Below are 12,581 nucleotides of genomic sequence, written 5' to 3'. Positions count from 1 at the left end.
CCTGTAACCCTGGCGGGGCTATATAGTCCAATACAGGGCTTAGCTCGGGGGAACTCCATTTCAACTCAAACTAGTTATAAAATACAATGAACTTCAGCTGTGATGTTGCACAATACATCATAAGTACATAATCAGTGCAGTAATTTGAGGCTGCAATAACAAATACACACACACATATATATATATATATATATATATATATATATATATATATATATATATATTTGTTATTGCAGCCTCAAATTACTGCACTGATTATGTACTTATGATATATTGTACAAACTGATGCCATATTCATTGTGCTCAAGCTTTACCTCAATTGAAGATGGAGTTAGGCAGGATCCAGAAGCAAGAGGCAACATAAGAGACGGGAGGCCTATTTATGGCATGTTCAGTGTGATGGGCCCCACACTTATCTATAAATCATGCCCTTGGAATCCTAGCTCCACCTCACAAGCCTATCTATACATACAATATCTATTTGGTACAGGGATTATTTGCAGTAAATAAATATATCAAGGGAAAATTTAAAAATTCCTAAACTGTTAACACTTACAATTTATAGGGATTTATATGTACTTTACAATGATTGTTTACATAGCACCATTTTTAAAACTAATTACAAGCATGACGTCCCTTTTATTTTATTTCTCTCTCTTTTGGCTAAGGAGAAAGCGAGAGATCCTTTCTATATGCAGTGCAATATTGTTTATACAGAACTTTTTACTCCAGCCTGAACTAAAATTTCCATATACCTATCTTGAATGCTGAATTATAGCAATAGGTTAACACTAGAATATGATGCTAGTCACAAGGAAGTGCTATGGAAAGGATGTGGAGCTGTAACACTGTCTTTTTCTGCCACTAAACTTTGTAAAATAAGCTACAAAAGGATGAAAATAAGGGACAAGTTTGAGTAAACACAGGACAGCAACAGCCTGGTTAAAATGAATAAGGCAACTGAAAAAGAGGTTAAATAAAACAACTCTGAATTACTGGATACTTAATACAGAAACTCCCTTAACCTCTTCAATCCTGATATTTTTTACAACCTTTTACCTTAACTTGGTCCAGATGTTCATCCTTTAGCAGCTTATTTCATGTAGCTCAGTGGCAGAAAGACAATATTACAGTTATAGATCCTTTCCATAGCACTTCTTTGTGATTAGTGGCAAAGACAATGTTAGGGCTCTACATCCTTTCCATAGCATTTCTTTGTGACTAGTGGCAGAAAAAGACAATGCTACAGCTCTACATCCTGTCCACAGCCCTTCCTTGTGACTAGTGGCAGAAAAAGACAATGTTAGGGCACTACATCCTTTCCATGGCACTTCTTCATGACTAGCAACATATTCTAGTGCTTATCTACAGTCACCACTCAGCGTATGAGATAGAGAGATGGCAACATTAGGCCAAGTTGTGTCCTAAGAGTACAGTATATTCTTAACATCAAACAGATTTATTTATTTCAATTATTGCATTTATTTATTTACTTATCAGTGATGTATTATTGCTGCCTACAAAGATTTTTACTTAACTCCTGGGATACCTTTTGCAATCTACCTATCTGTCTATAACCAGACACATTAATCCCATAAGAGGTGGCCACAAACAAATCACCTCCATTTTGCCCTGTCCCCCACCATTATGCTACTCTCCCCCCAGCTCTCTTGTAATGCAGGGCTAAATGAAGGCAACCTAACCTCTCCAGTTTAAAGAGTTTCTCCAAAGCTAAATAAAATGGTGTGGTGAAGCCAAGAATACAGCAAAACTTGTGTCATCAGAGTGAAAGGATAAAATAAGCACAAAATTAAATAAGAAATAAAAAGCATCTATCTATCTATAGCCAGATGCCATAATACGGTAAAGGTGGCCATTTATTTTGGGTTAGTTGTTTTACAGGGAGGGGCACTAACCCTCCACCAACCCATTTGTTGACACAGGGAAAACGTATGAGTTAGTTATACGGTTACCACCCAGCGTCATAAATGGTTTCCTGGCTCGTGAATGGATATAATACACAAAAATTGAATAAGAAATAATGTAAACCCTGTCTATACTGAACCTCACGAAACCCAACTCTGGCTATATCAACTACCTTTGCCTTACCAAACAACTCCTTTATACAGAAAATCCTCTCAATATCGGATCAATTAGGGGAAGCCTGATCTGATTAAGCCAATAATCTGGTAAGTCTGATGGTCCCTCCCTAGTTGGATTTCATGAACATAATGCAAAATAAATAAGTGAAACAGCATATTCTAGTACTAAAAATAAAAACTGTACCCACTTTACACTAACTTGGCCTGTACTTTCATACCACTTTCATAGCACTTCCTCATGACTAGCACAGTACAGTATTGCTATAGCCTTGTATGATAACTCAGGAATCATGACAGTGGGAAGGTGAGAAAAACCACAGCCGGCGTTGGTGATTGCATTCTGAGTCACCCCACACAAAGGAAGCAATCTGGTCAGCCTGCAACACACCCCAGGTAACAGAACATATACAGGTGTGTTAAATTTTCTTTCTTTCTTTTTTTTATGCCAGGAAGAAGGAACCAAAGGCCAGGAGCCTGCAAACCATTCCTTCCAAGAAAAAAACAAAAACAATAAAAAAAGAGACCAAATTCAAGATCTGTTCATTTCGAGATGCCTGGACACACTGTGTTTGAAAGACTGGAGATCATAGGAAGTAGGAAATACAGGAAATCAGTGTCTTGTCTTCTTGTACTTGTGGTCAGTAAAATCTATCTATCTATCTACTGTACTTATCAATCTCTCTGGTGGGCCCACAATTGCCTGGTATGTCAGTGTGGTTTTTCACATTTAATGGGTGGTGTTCAGTATGCCATAATTGCATCTGGCTATAGATAGATAGATGGAGACTCAGGTTGTCCAATTGTTTGTCTCAGACCCTCAAAGTGTCTGTTAAATCTAATATCTGGTGTAGTGGGGTAGGGTAAGGTGAGTGTTTACTGTATATTGACTTCTTCCTTGTACTGGGGAAAAAAAAGAAAGAAAGAAAAAAAAAGTTGATGCAGCGAGGGGACATGGCCGCTGGACTGAACGAAAGGTAAACAAAGTACTTTTTTTCATGGTAATCTCTTGTTTATTATGGGTAAAAAATAAATACAGTTTGGTATATATAAGGTATCAAAGCACACGGTATAAAACCAACACAAAATTGAAATACAACTATGAACATGTGTAATTCAGTTAGATATTCACTGTGAAGAAGATGGAGAGAGAGACTAATGAGGAGAGTGTATATGAGAAGGGCTGGGCAAGAATCGATAAAACTGGAATCGACAATCTCCATTCTTAGTGCCAATGGAATCACTAGAATCGATTCCAGAAGTACTGTACACAAATAATGTGTTATAGTTACGGAGGGCAGTGCAACTAAAAGTCCTCCCTCGTGCCTGACAGGATGGCTAACAATATTCAATAATCTCTCATCTCTGGCATGTCATCCCTGCTGTCTTGGAGGCCTGGAAGGACAGCATATAAAATATCAACACGATATGCATTAAACATTTACATTTTAGGAATACAACACAATTCAGAAAATATGAAAGATGTTTATTCCTTATTTCTTTGAAAGGCAAAAAAATTTTTTTTTTAAACAATGAAAATCATTTTTTTTTTTTACAAAAATCTACTTTCCTTAAAAAAAATAATACTTCTAAAGCATTGTAATCATGCAGCTGTGTAATACTACACACACACACATAACAGAGATACAGGTCTCTGTTATAAAATTAAAACTGATAATTAAGAAAATATTGTCAGCAACTGAGGGAGACACTGAACAAGTAAGTGTGAGGCAGGCTGCTGACCACTGCCAACCACCACCAACCCAATAGCACCAAGTCAGACATCAGTACACCCTCCCTGTGCTGCAGTGTCAGTCAGTTGTCCGTGGAATTGAATCATGGGAACCAGTTCCCAAACTGGGAACAGATTTTGAGGTAGTTTTCTCAGAACTGCAGAAACTGATTTTTGCCCAACCCTATATATGAGTGAGGTGGAGGGGGAGACCGAAAATGAGATGAAGGGATGGAGTGTAGAGGTATATGAGAAAGGGGGGATGCGAGGTGGGGACAGGGGAGTGAAATGTCAGGGATGGTGACATGGCGATTTGTTTGTGGCCACCCCTTACAGGATTATGGTATCTGGCTATAGACAGACAGATAAATGTGATAGGCAACTGGACCTAATATGTTGTTTGACTATAGACAGACAGATAAATGTGATAGGCAACTGGACCTAATATGTTGTTTGACTGTGTTAATGGTGATTCAGGTGCTGGGGGATGCCTTCATGTGGTGGCACTGATATAACCAAGCTGCTACACTGCCTAGTTATACAAATGTCCCTCAACTCCCTCCCTGTTCCTTAAGAAGAGATGGTGAAAACAATAATTCTATCATCCAATTTTTCTAAGAAATCCAAAAATTGTTCAGTTGGTGCCCATTTCATTCATGTGTGACAATATTACCAGCAACTTATGATGAACATTTCCCACCGTATCCTGTGCCCCTAAAGCTGAAGCAAATGTTTCTATATGTTCAAGATACGCCAACAAATCACCAGATGCTGCTAAGCCTAAAACACCACCAAGGACTTTACCACCAAGATCAAAGAGACTTGCTTTACACGTGACTGTGCTCTTCCGACAGGGCCACCGTGAGGCAGGGGGGCACTTAACCATAGGAAGACCACAGCTGCCTGGGTGAAAAAACATCCGGTTGCTTACTCATACGTAAGACAGGGTCCGGAAGGCAGCGAAAAAATATAATAAACTAACTAACTAACTAAATAAATAATAAGAACACAGCGGATGAATTATGAAGTCCCAGAAAGCAAGGCAAAAAATAAATACCTAAATAAATAGATAAATAATGATACTGGGAGAATAATGAACAGCATCTCTAATTGGTCACACACTCCTCACTAAACACCACGCCAAAAATAATCATAAGCAAATAGCAAACATATAACAGAAAACTACACAATGGGACTTAAGAGGTCACTAACGGCTACTATACTGGCAATAGAGTACAAACGTTGCCAAAAACACGCAGCAAATACCACGGCAGAAAGTGTTGGGAGAATTATATTGAGGCGGTCTGGACATGTGGAGAGGATGGAATGAGAGACTAAAGCAGAGTGAGTGAAGTGGAGGGGGAAAAAGAGGATGAGATGGAGGGATGGAGTGAGAAACTAACAAGGAGAGTGAATGAAGTGGAGGCGGGGAAAAAGAGATGAGATGAAGGGATGGAGTGAGAAACTAACAAGGAGAGTGAATGAAGTGGAGGCAGGGAAAAAGAGATGAGATGAAGGGATGGAGTGAGAGACTAACAAGGAGAGTGAGTGATATGGAGGGGAGAGAAGGAGGGGGGGAAAAGAGGATGACATGGAGGGATACAGTAGAGAAGTATATGAGAGGGGGAGTGTAACTTGGGGGGGGATGGAGAGTGAGAGACTAATGAGAAGAGTGTATTGTATGTCAGTGAGGTGGAGTGGGGAGAGGGAGGAGGAGACCATGGATGAGATGGAGGGATGGAGTGGAGAGGTATATGAGAGGGGGTTGTCAGCTGGGGGAGGGCAATGAAATGGCAGGGGACAGGGCAACATGGAGAAGTTTTGTTTGTGGCCACTCCTTTTCAGGATTATGGCATCTGGCTATACACAGATGCACTGATAGGTAGACAGACACAGTTAGATAGACAGATGGACAGACATAGATAGATAGATAGACTGACAGCATTTTTTTCTAATTTTCACCACCCCTACACTGTTATTCAAATTAAAAAAGACAGAGACCGCAGTGAAGGACACAACAAATATTTCTAACTTTCAATACGGTTTCTAACACAGCAAATATTTATGTCTAACCTTTCAGTGTGGAGTTAGATCCTCTCCATACTCATAAAACTTGGACTACATTGATAAAAGTGTGACGGAAATAATAACAATCCTGGCTCCAACACTAATTTCACTGCTCTCTCTCCCTCGCCTTTGTGTTTCATCAGTTACAACACTACAGAGCATCATGGGTATACGTGATGAGAGATACCGGGTGTTAAGTATGCTGTGTTAGTTTACTTTCTTCTCTCTGATCTTCCACCGTTTGAAAGCAAGACGTGGCCTGAGGTGTTCCTGTCACCTTAATACCAGTCAAACAAAATCAGTTGCCAGCATCACCAAAATTACAAGAAATAACACCTTCCATCTTTCCTCTCATTTTTTATTACTCTTCTTTCCTTTCTATCTGCCCTCCTCTCTTCCTATTTCTCCCATCTTTTCCTGTCACTTCTTATTACTCTTCTTTCCTTTCTGTCTGCCCTCCTATCTTCCTATTTCTCCCAACTTTCCTGTCACTTTTTATTACTCTTCTTTCCTTCCTGTCTGTCTTCTTCTCTTCCTATTTCTCCCATCTTTCCTGTTACTTTTTATTATTCTTCTGTCCTTCCCAGGTGGCTTTACATTGAGTGACAAGCCTAATGGTTTCCTGTAAGCCACGAAACCATTTACAACACTGGGTGGTAACCATATAACCAACCCATACGTGTTCCCTATGTGTCAGCAAGCGGGTTGGCGGAGGGTTAGTGCCCCTCCCCATAAAACAACCAACTCAAAGTCATATGGCCACCTCTTACAGGATTATGGCATCTGGCTATAGATTGATCTATCTATCTATATACCTAGGCTGCTTCCCCCAAGGAAAGGGAGATAGATAGATAAATTCATTTAACACAATTTCCACGTTCATTAATAATTTTACCACTATTTATATGTAACACTTTTCACACATCTGTCATTTTATCTTATACACACACTGGTAGGTTTTCAATTACATTATTTAAATTTTCATACTGTCTAAATTCAAACTACACAATTATCTCACTAAACTCATCTACAACCACATTATACATATCTAGTTTTGCTTCTTGTACTAAATTAATATTGTTTTGAACTTTCTGAACACTGTAGAGACATTTTAAAAGAAGCGGGAGGGAGGTGGATGACAACTGACACAGATTTACTTTTGTCTATACTCCGTTCACTTCAACCAGGCAGATTTTGTTTTTTTCTAGCTTTTTTTTCATGTAGGTTAGTGGCAGAAAAAGACAATGTTATAAGACGGCACAAATGAACAGATTTATACTAATTATATTCTGTTCATTTTAACTAGGCAGAGAGCTTTGTCCTTTTCTTGCTATGTCATGCAGCTCAGTGGCAGAAATGACAATGCTACAGCTCTACACCTCTTTCACAGCACTTCTTCATGACCAGCACCACATTCTACAGTAGTGTTAATCTCTTGTTGCAGCACAGAATGGACGATGGTGAAATAGCAATTTTACGCCAATTTAAAGTGAATAGGGTATAGTATCAGAGGAACTAAAAGCCAAAAGTTCTTATACTTGTCAGTTAAGGAAGCTCCCTAACACCTCTCCCTTTGTGATTTAGTTTTAGATATGGCTGGTTAATATCCCTTTGTATGCTGTGTGTGTAAAGTGAGGTGATATTAGAATAATTTACATGACAAAGAAGAGGACAGTAAGAGTATAACAGGCAAAATAAATCACTTGGGAAATGGTGTTATGAAGCTTCCTTACCTGATGCAAATATGGGCCGACTCAAAAAAAAAAAAAAAAAAAAAAAAAAAAGCCTATATATATATATATATATATATATATATATATATATAGGAGAGACAGGCTGATGAATGAAGATATAAAGGAGCGTTGTGGTGTTGATGTGGATGTGATAGGAAGCGTTATGAGGAACACACTAAGGTGGTTTGGCCATGTGGAGAGGATGGAGGGTGAAAGACTGATGAAGAGAGTGTATGTGAGTGAGGTGGAGGGAGGAAGAGGGAGGGGGAGACCGAGGATGAGATGGAGGGATGGGGTAGAGAGGTATATGAGAGAGGGGGGTGTGAGTTGGGAGCAGGGCAGTGAAATGGCGGGGGACAGGGCGACTTGGAGGCGATTTGTTTGTGGCCACCCCAAACGGGATTGAGGCGTCTGGCAATAGATAGATAGATATATATATATATATATATATATATATATACACATGTATATATATATATATATATATATATATATATATATATAAATATATATATATATATATATATATATATATATATATATATATATATATATATATATATATATATATATATATATATATATAGATAGATAGATATATATATATATATATATATATATATATAAAGAAAATGTAGATCACACCTCACTGACTGCTGGTTAAACTATACCCTTTTTACTTTAACTTGGCCTAAAACTGCCATCACTCCATCTTGAATGCTGAGTTGTAACGAGAGTAACACTAGAATATATGCTAATTATCAAGAAGTGCTGTGGAAAGGATGAATAAATGTAGTATCCGTCTTTTCCTGCCACTGACCTACATGAAACAAACCGCTACAGGATGAAACTGTGGGCCAAGTTAAGGTGAAAGAACTATAGTCAGGAATAAATCTACGTGAAATAAACTGCTAAGGGATGAAAATCTGGACCAAGTTGCGGTGAAAGAACTACAGTCAGGAATTAATCGCAACTCAAATCATCCGTGTCTTCTTTCACCTCCTCACTTCCAAACACTGTCTCTATAATTCCACATAAACCAACGCTGTATCCAAGGTGGCTGCAATATTTACAAATTTTTTTTATAAATCTACAGGGTTATTCTCCTGCCTCCCATTTTTATCTACTTTCCCAATTTCTCTATTCACTTCTATCATCCTGTCTTCCATTCCTTTCCAACTCTATCTCTTCTCTGCTGCCATCCTTCCTTCTTTTCCATCTCTCTTTCTCTCCAGTCTCTTCTTTCATTCTTTCTTCCCTTCTTCTTTTCCATCTCTGTCTCTCTCTTCATTCTGTTCTATCATCCTTTCTTTCCTTTTTCTTTTCCTACTCTCTCTCTCTCTCCCCATTCTCTTCTATTATCCCATTCTTCTTTCCCAATTCTCTCTCTCCCTTCATATCCACCAACCTTTCTTCCTTTCTTTTCCATTTCCCCCTCCCCCTCTCTCTCTCTCCTAAGTTCTACATCCTCTTGTCTCCCTCTCTTCTTTCCTTTATTTCCTCCCTTTGCAAATTCTTCATGCTTTTCCTCCCCCTTTTTTTTTTTTCTCACCAAGCTTTACGACATCCATCATCTTTCCTCCTCCCTCCCTTTATCCTCCTCCTCACTTTCTTTTTGCCTTCCTTCCTCCAGCCTTCTCTTCTCTCTCTCTCCTTTATTCTACATCTCTTCTTTCCTCTTCTCTCCTCCTTTCTCCCTCCGTACCACCTTCCTTGATTACCTTCCTCCTCCCTCCCACCATCACCATCCTCTTTTCTTCCATTCCTCCATCACCTTACAAATGTCTCCCTTTCCTCAGCCATTTTCCTCTGCTATATCCTCCTCACTCTTTCCTCCATCACTTTCTTCTCCCACATCCTCCCCTCTTCCTTTCCTCAGCCACTTTCCTACTCTCTCCCTTTCCTCAACCACTTTCCTTCTCTCTCTCTCTCTCTTTCCTCAGCCACTTTCCTCTCCTACCTCCTCCTCTCTCCCTCTATCACCTTTTCTCCAACTTGGCATGCAGTTCCTCCGCTCTGTCCCTCAGTCGGCTCAGCTCGTCCTGGATCACGTCTGTAATCCGCTTCCTGGCCTTCTCATCCCCTTCCCCTCGCTCCCTCATCTCCCGAACCATCTCCCGGAAGTCCAACGGCTCCCCAACCACCACTGTCACCCACTTCCCAATCCGGGGGATGTATGGGAGCTGATTTGGGAGCACCAAGTCCATCCCCACGTGATAGAACGGGAGGACGATCGGGGTTATGGGGCAGTCATAGATCAGCCGCCCCACCCCCCATTTCAGCCGCATCCGGGTCTGACCCATGTTGACCTTGCCCTCGGGGAAGACGTGCACCCACGCACCCTCACGCAGACGCTCGATCAGGAAGTCCATCGCTTGCTGTGGGGTCGGAAAAATGGCAGAAAATAGCACGAACTGTTGTCATTGTCTCCATCATCATATCAACATCGTCATCATTATCACCCAGACCTCTTTTCCCACTTCTGGATGGGGTGAGGTAGCATCCAGAAAACAGGAAAAAAAAGTTATACTAGGAAAAACTAATGAAAAGTCTGATGATGACGATGATGATGATGAACAAGAATACTGTACTTTTAAAAGATTGTCCAATTCATGAAACGGTTACTAATCGTACTAAACACGTAGGGAGAGTCAGAAAGGGTTACTAATCACACTGCACAGGTGGAGGGTAATCAAGCCAGGTGTGTGCCCCCACCTGGTACACCCCGAGGCCTCGTATGATGGGGACACATTTGCCGTGACTGAAGAACCAGCTGTAGATGCGGCGGGTGAAGGCGATGTCGTGGGCCGCCGGTGACCAACGCATCTTACGGGCATTCCACAGATCCCGCCAACGCAACAAACCTGACGGGATAGGACACATACAGTAGGAGCTATGGGTCTGCTTCCCTGAGGAGTAGAGTACAGTACTATAAATGGAAAATTTGGTAAGTCAAACTTCGAGCCAATTCGCTTGTGGCTACCCATTACAGGTTTAAGGTGTCTGGCTATAGACTGATAGATGGTTAGATAGACAGATACTGACAGACAGACAGACAGATAAATAGTTAGATAGACAGATATTTACACAGACAGATAGATATAGATAGATAAATAGACAGATACACAGACTGATAGGTAGATAGGCAGATGACAGGTACGATGGTGAAAAAAATCCAAACCCCAGAGTGCCGGGTCATCGATGCAGGAGTAGTGGTTGGATACAGTGATGAGCGGCGTACCAGGAGGCCTCTCACCAATCATCTTCGTCAGCCGGTCAATGTTCTCGCCCCTCACACTGTTACACCAACCTGCAATATTTAATGCAATTCAAAAACAAGCAGGGGAGTGGGGAAGGGGGACTGAGGATGAGATGGAGGGATGGAGTAGAGAGGTATATATGAGGGAGGGGAGAGAAGAAGAAGGAGTCTAAGGATGAGATGGAAGGATGGAGTAGAGAGGTATGTATGAGGAAGGGGAGAGAAGAAGAAGGAGTCTAAGGATGAGATGGAGGGATGGAGTAGAGAGGTATATATGAGGGAGGGGAGAGAAGAAGAAGGAGTCTAAGGATGAGATGGAGGGATGGAGTAGAGAGGTATGTATGAGGGGGGGTGGGAGAGGAAGGGGGAGACTGAGGATGAAATGGAGGGATGGAGAAGAGAGGTATATAAAAGAGGGGGAAAGAGGGAGAGGAAGACTGAACATAAGATGGAGGGATGGATTAGAGGGATATAGAAGACAGGGGGTGGGAAAGTGAGGGGGAGACAGAGGATAAGGTGGGGGGGATGGAGTAGAGGGGTACACAAGAGAGGTGGGGAGAGGGAGAGGGAGACTGAAGATGAGAAGGAGGGATGAAGTACTGTAGAGAGGTATATAGGAGTGTGAGGGGAGAAGGGAGAACAAGGATGAGATGGACTGATGGAGTGGAGAGCTATATGAGAGGAGGGGGTGTAAGCTGAGGGGAGGGCAGTGGAATGGCAGGGGACAGGGTGACATGGAGGCAATTTGTTTGTGGCCACCCCTTACAGGATTAAGGCACTGGGCTATAGATGGGTAGACAGACAGATAGATAAAACAATGTCTCAGGCCAAAAAGGGTTTTAATAAAGCCATGTCAAATCTCTAAAACCTTCAGGCAAAGTTCATGCATTGTGACATGGAAATATTCTCTTCTGATGCTTATTTTCTGTAGTATCCCCACATTATGAAAATATTACGACACCCATAACATAAAATACACCTTCCGTGCCATATCACCTTGTAACCAGCACCAATACCTAACTGTAACTCTCTTGTTACAGCTCACCAGTCACAATGGAGATTAAAACTGACAGAATGGAGCCACTTTTAGCCCAAACACACTTTTTCATTTTTCTTGCTATCTCCAGATGACAATTCAATTTCCGTGATTGTGAATGGGCTAACCTAGTCCCAAAACTATACTAGGCCCTCTGTGAATTTCATTAGGGCACATGACTGGCGCCCTGTGAATGACTCGGTACCGTAGTTTTCCCACTGTATGCGGCCATCCTTTGCGGGATTAGGCGTCGGGCTATAAATAGATAGATAGATTTAGCCCTTCGTCTTCAGCTAATAATTATCGCCTGTGAACAGAAAACGAAAATATCAACGAATCCCTGTGGCTAAGGGACTTAGATCAGGTCAGGTTGTGCTGCTACGTAAGGTTAAATTTGGTCTGATATGTTGAGTAATAAGGTTGTTTCTCCGTAATTTAATTCTTCCTAGGCCGACCCGTCTCAACACCAGGCCAGCCTGTCTTCACTTACTTAGCAGTATTTTGCTGAACGTGCCCACGAGCGGCACCACTATGCCGCTCTTTAGCCGGAACGACAGGGGCGGCGGGTCCCTCATGTCTGGGAAGGGCCACCCGTATCTTAGTTTCAGCTCCATATTGCTTGGGGCAGCCGAGGCCACAGCCGCCCCTCCGTCCG

General features: G+C 41.4%; 1 protein-coding gene across 3 annotated transcripts; it reads right to left on the bottom strand.

Annotated features, from left to right (window-relative positions):
* Nucleotides 1–3,103: 3,103 nt before the first annotated feature.
* Nucleotides 3,104–12,565, bottom strand: Taz (tafazzin, phospholipid-lysophospholipid transacylase). 3 transcript variants are annotated; one of them, XR_013896621.1, is made up of 6 exons: nt 12,417–12,565; nt 10,813–10,941; nt 10,347–10,495; nt 9,615–10,009; nt 4,273–4,734; nt 3,104–4,219 (listed from the first exon to the last, which is right to left on the bottom strand). XR_013896621.1 is itself a non-coding variant. In XM_080269153.1 (5 exons), the coding sequence occupies exons 1-5, from the start codon at nt 12,538–12,540 to the stop codon at nt 3,473–3,475; spliced, it is 819 nt and encodes a 272-aa protein (XP_080125279.1). In that variant the 5' UTR covers nt 12,541–12,565; the 3' UTR covers nt 3,104–3,472. The 3 variants fall into 3 exon arrangements, 2 of the variants coding, with proteins under 2 accessions (XP_080125279.1, XP_080125278.1); XM_080269153.1 differs by lacking the exon at nt 4,273–4,734 and having other exon boundaries at nt 3,104–3,494; XM_080269152.1 differs by lacking the exon at nt 3,104–4,219 and having other exon boundaries at nt 4,250–4,734.
* Between the last annotated feature and the right edge of the window lie 16 nt (nt 12,566–12,581).

This window comes from Coenobita brevimanus, chromosome 4 (genome assembly GCF_032717465.1).
Source record: "Coenobita brevimanus isolate Jiangsu-jjx chromosome 4, ASM3271746v2, whole genome shotgun sequence".
NCBI lineage: Eukaryota > Metazoa > Arthropoda > Malacostraca > Decapoda > Coenobitidae > Coenobita > Coenobita brevimanus.
The sequence above is the reverse complement of the archived record's forward strand: the minus strand, read 5'-3'. Positions and strand labels throughout refer to the sequence as shown.

Bases quoted from the DNA above. Each gene is read 5' to 3' on its own strand.
- Taz (XM_080269152.1), bottom strand. From the start codon at position 12,540: ATGGAGCTGAAACTAAGATACGGGTGGCCCTTCCCAGACATGAGGGAC. The intron at 10,942-12,416 runs GTAAGTGAAGAC...TAAATATTGCAG, and splicing joins GTTCAGCAAAATACTGCTAA to GTTGGTGTAACAGTGTGAGG. The intron at 4,735-9,614 runs GTGATAGAGGGA...TTTTTCACCCAG, and splicing joins CATGCCAAGTTGGAGAAAAG to GCAGCTGTGGTCTTCCTATG.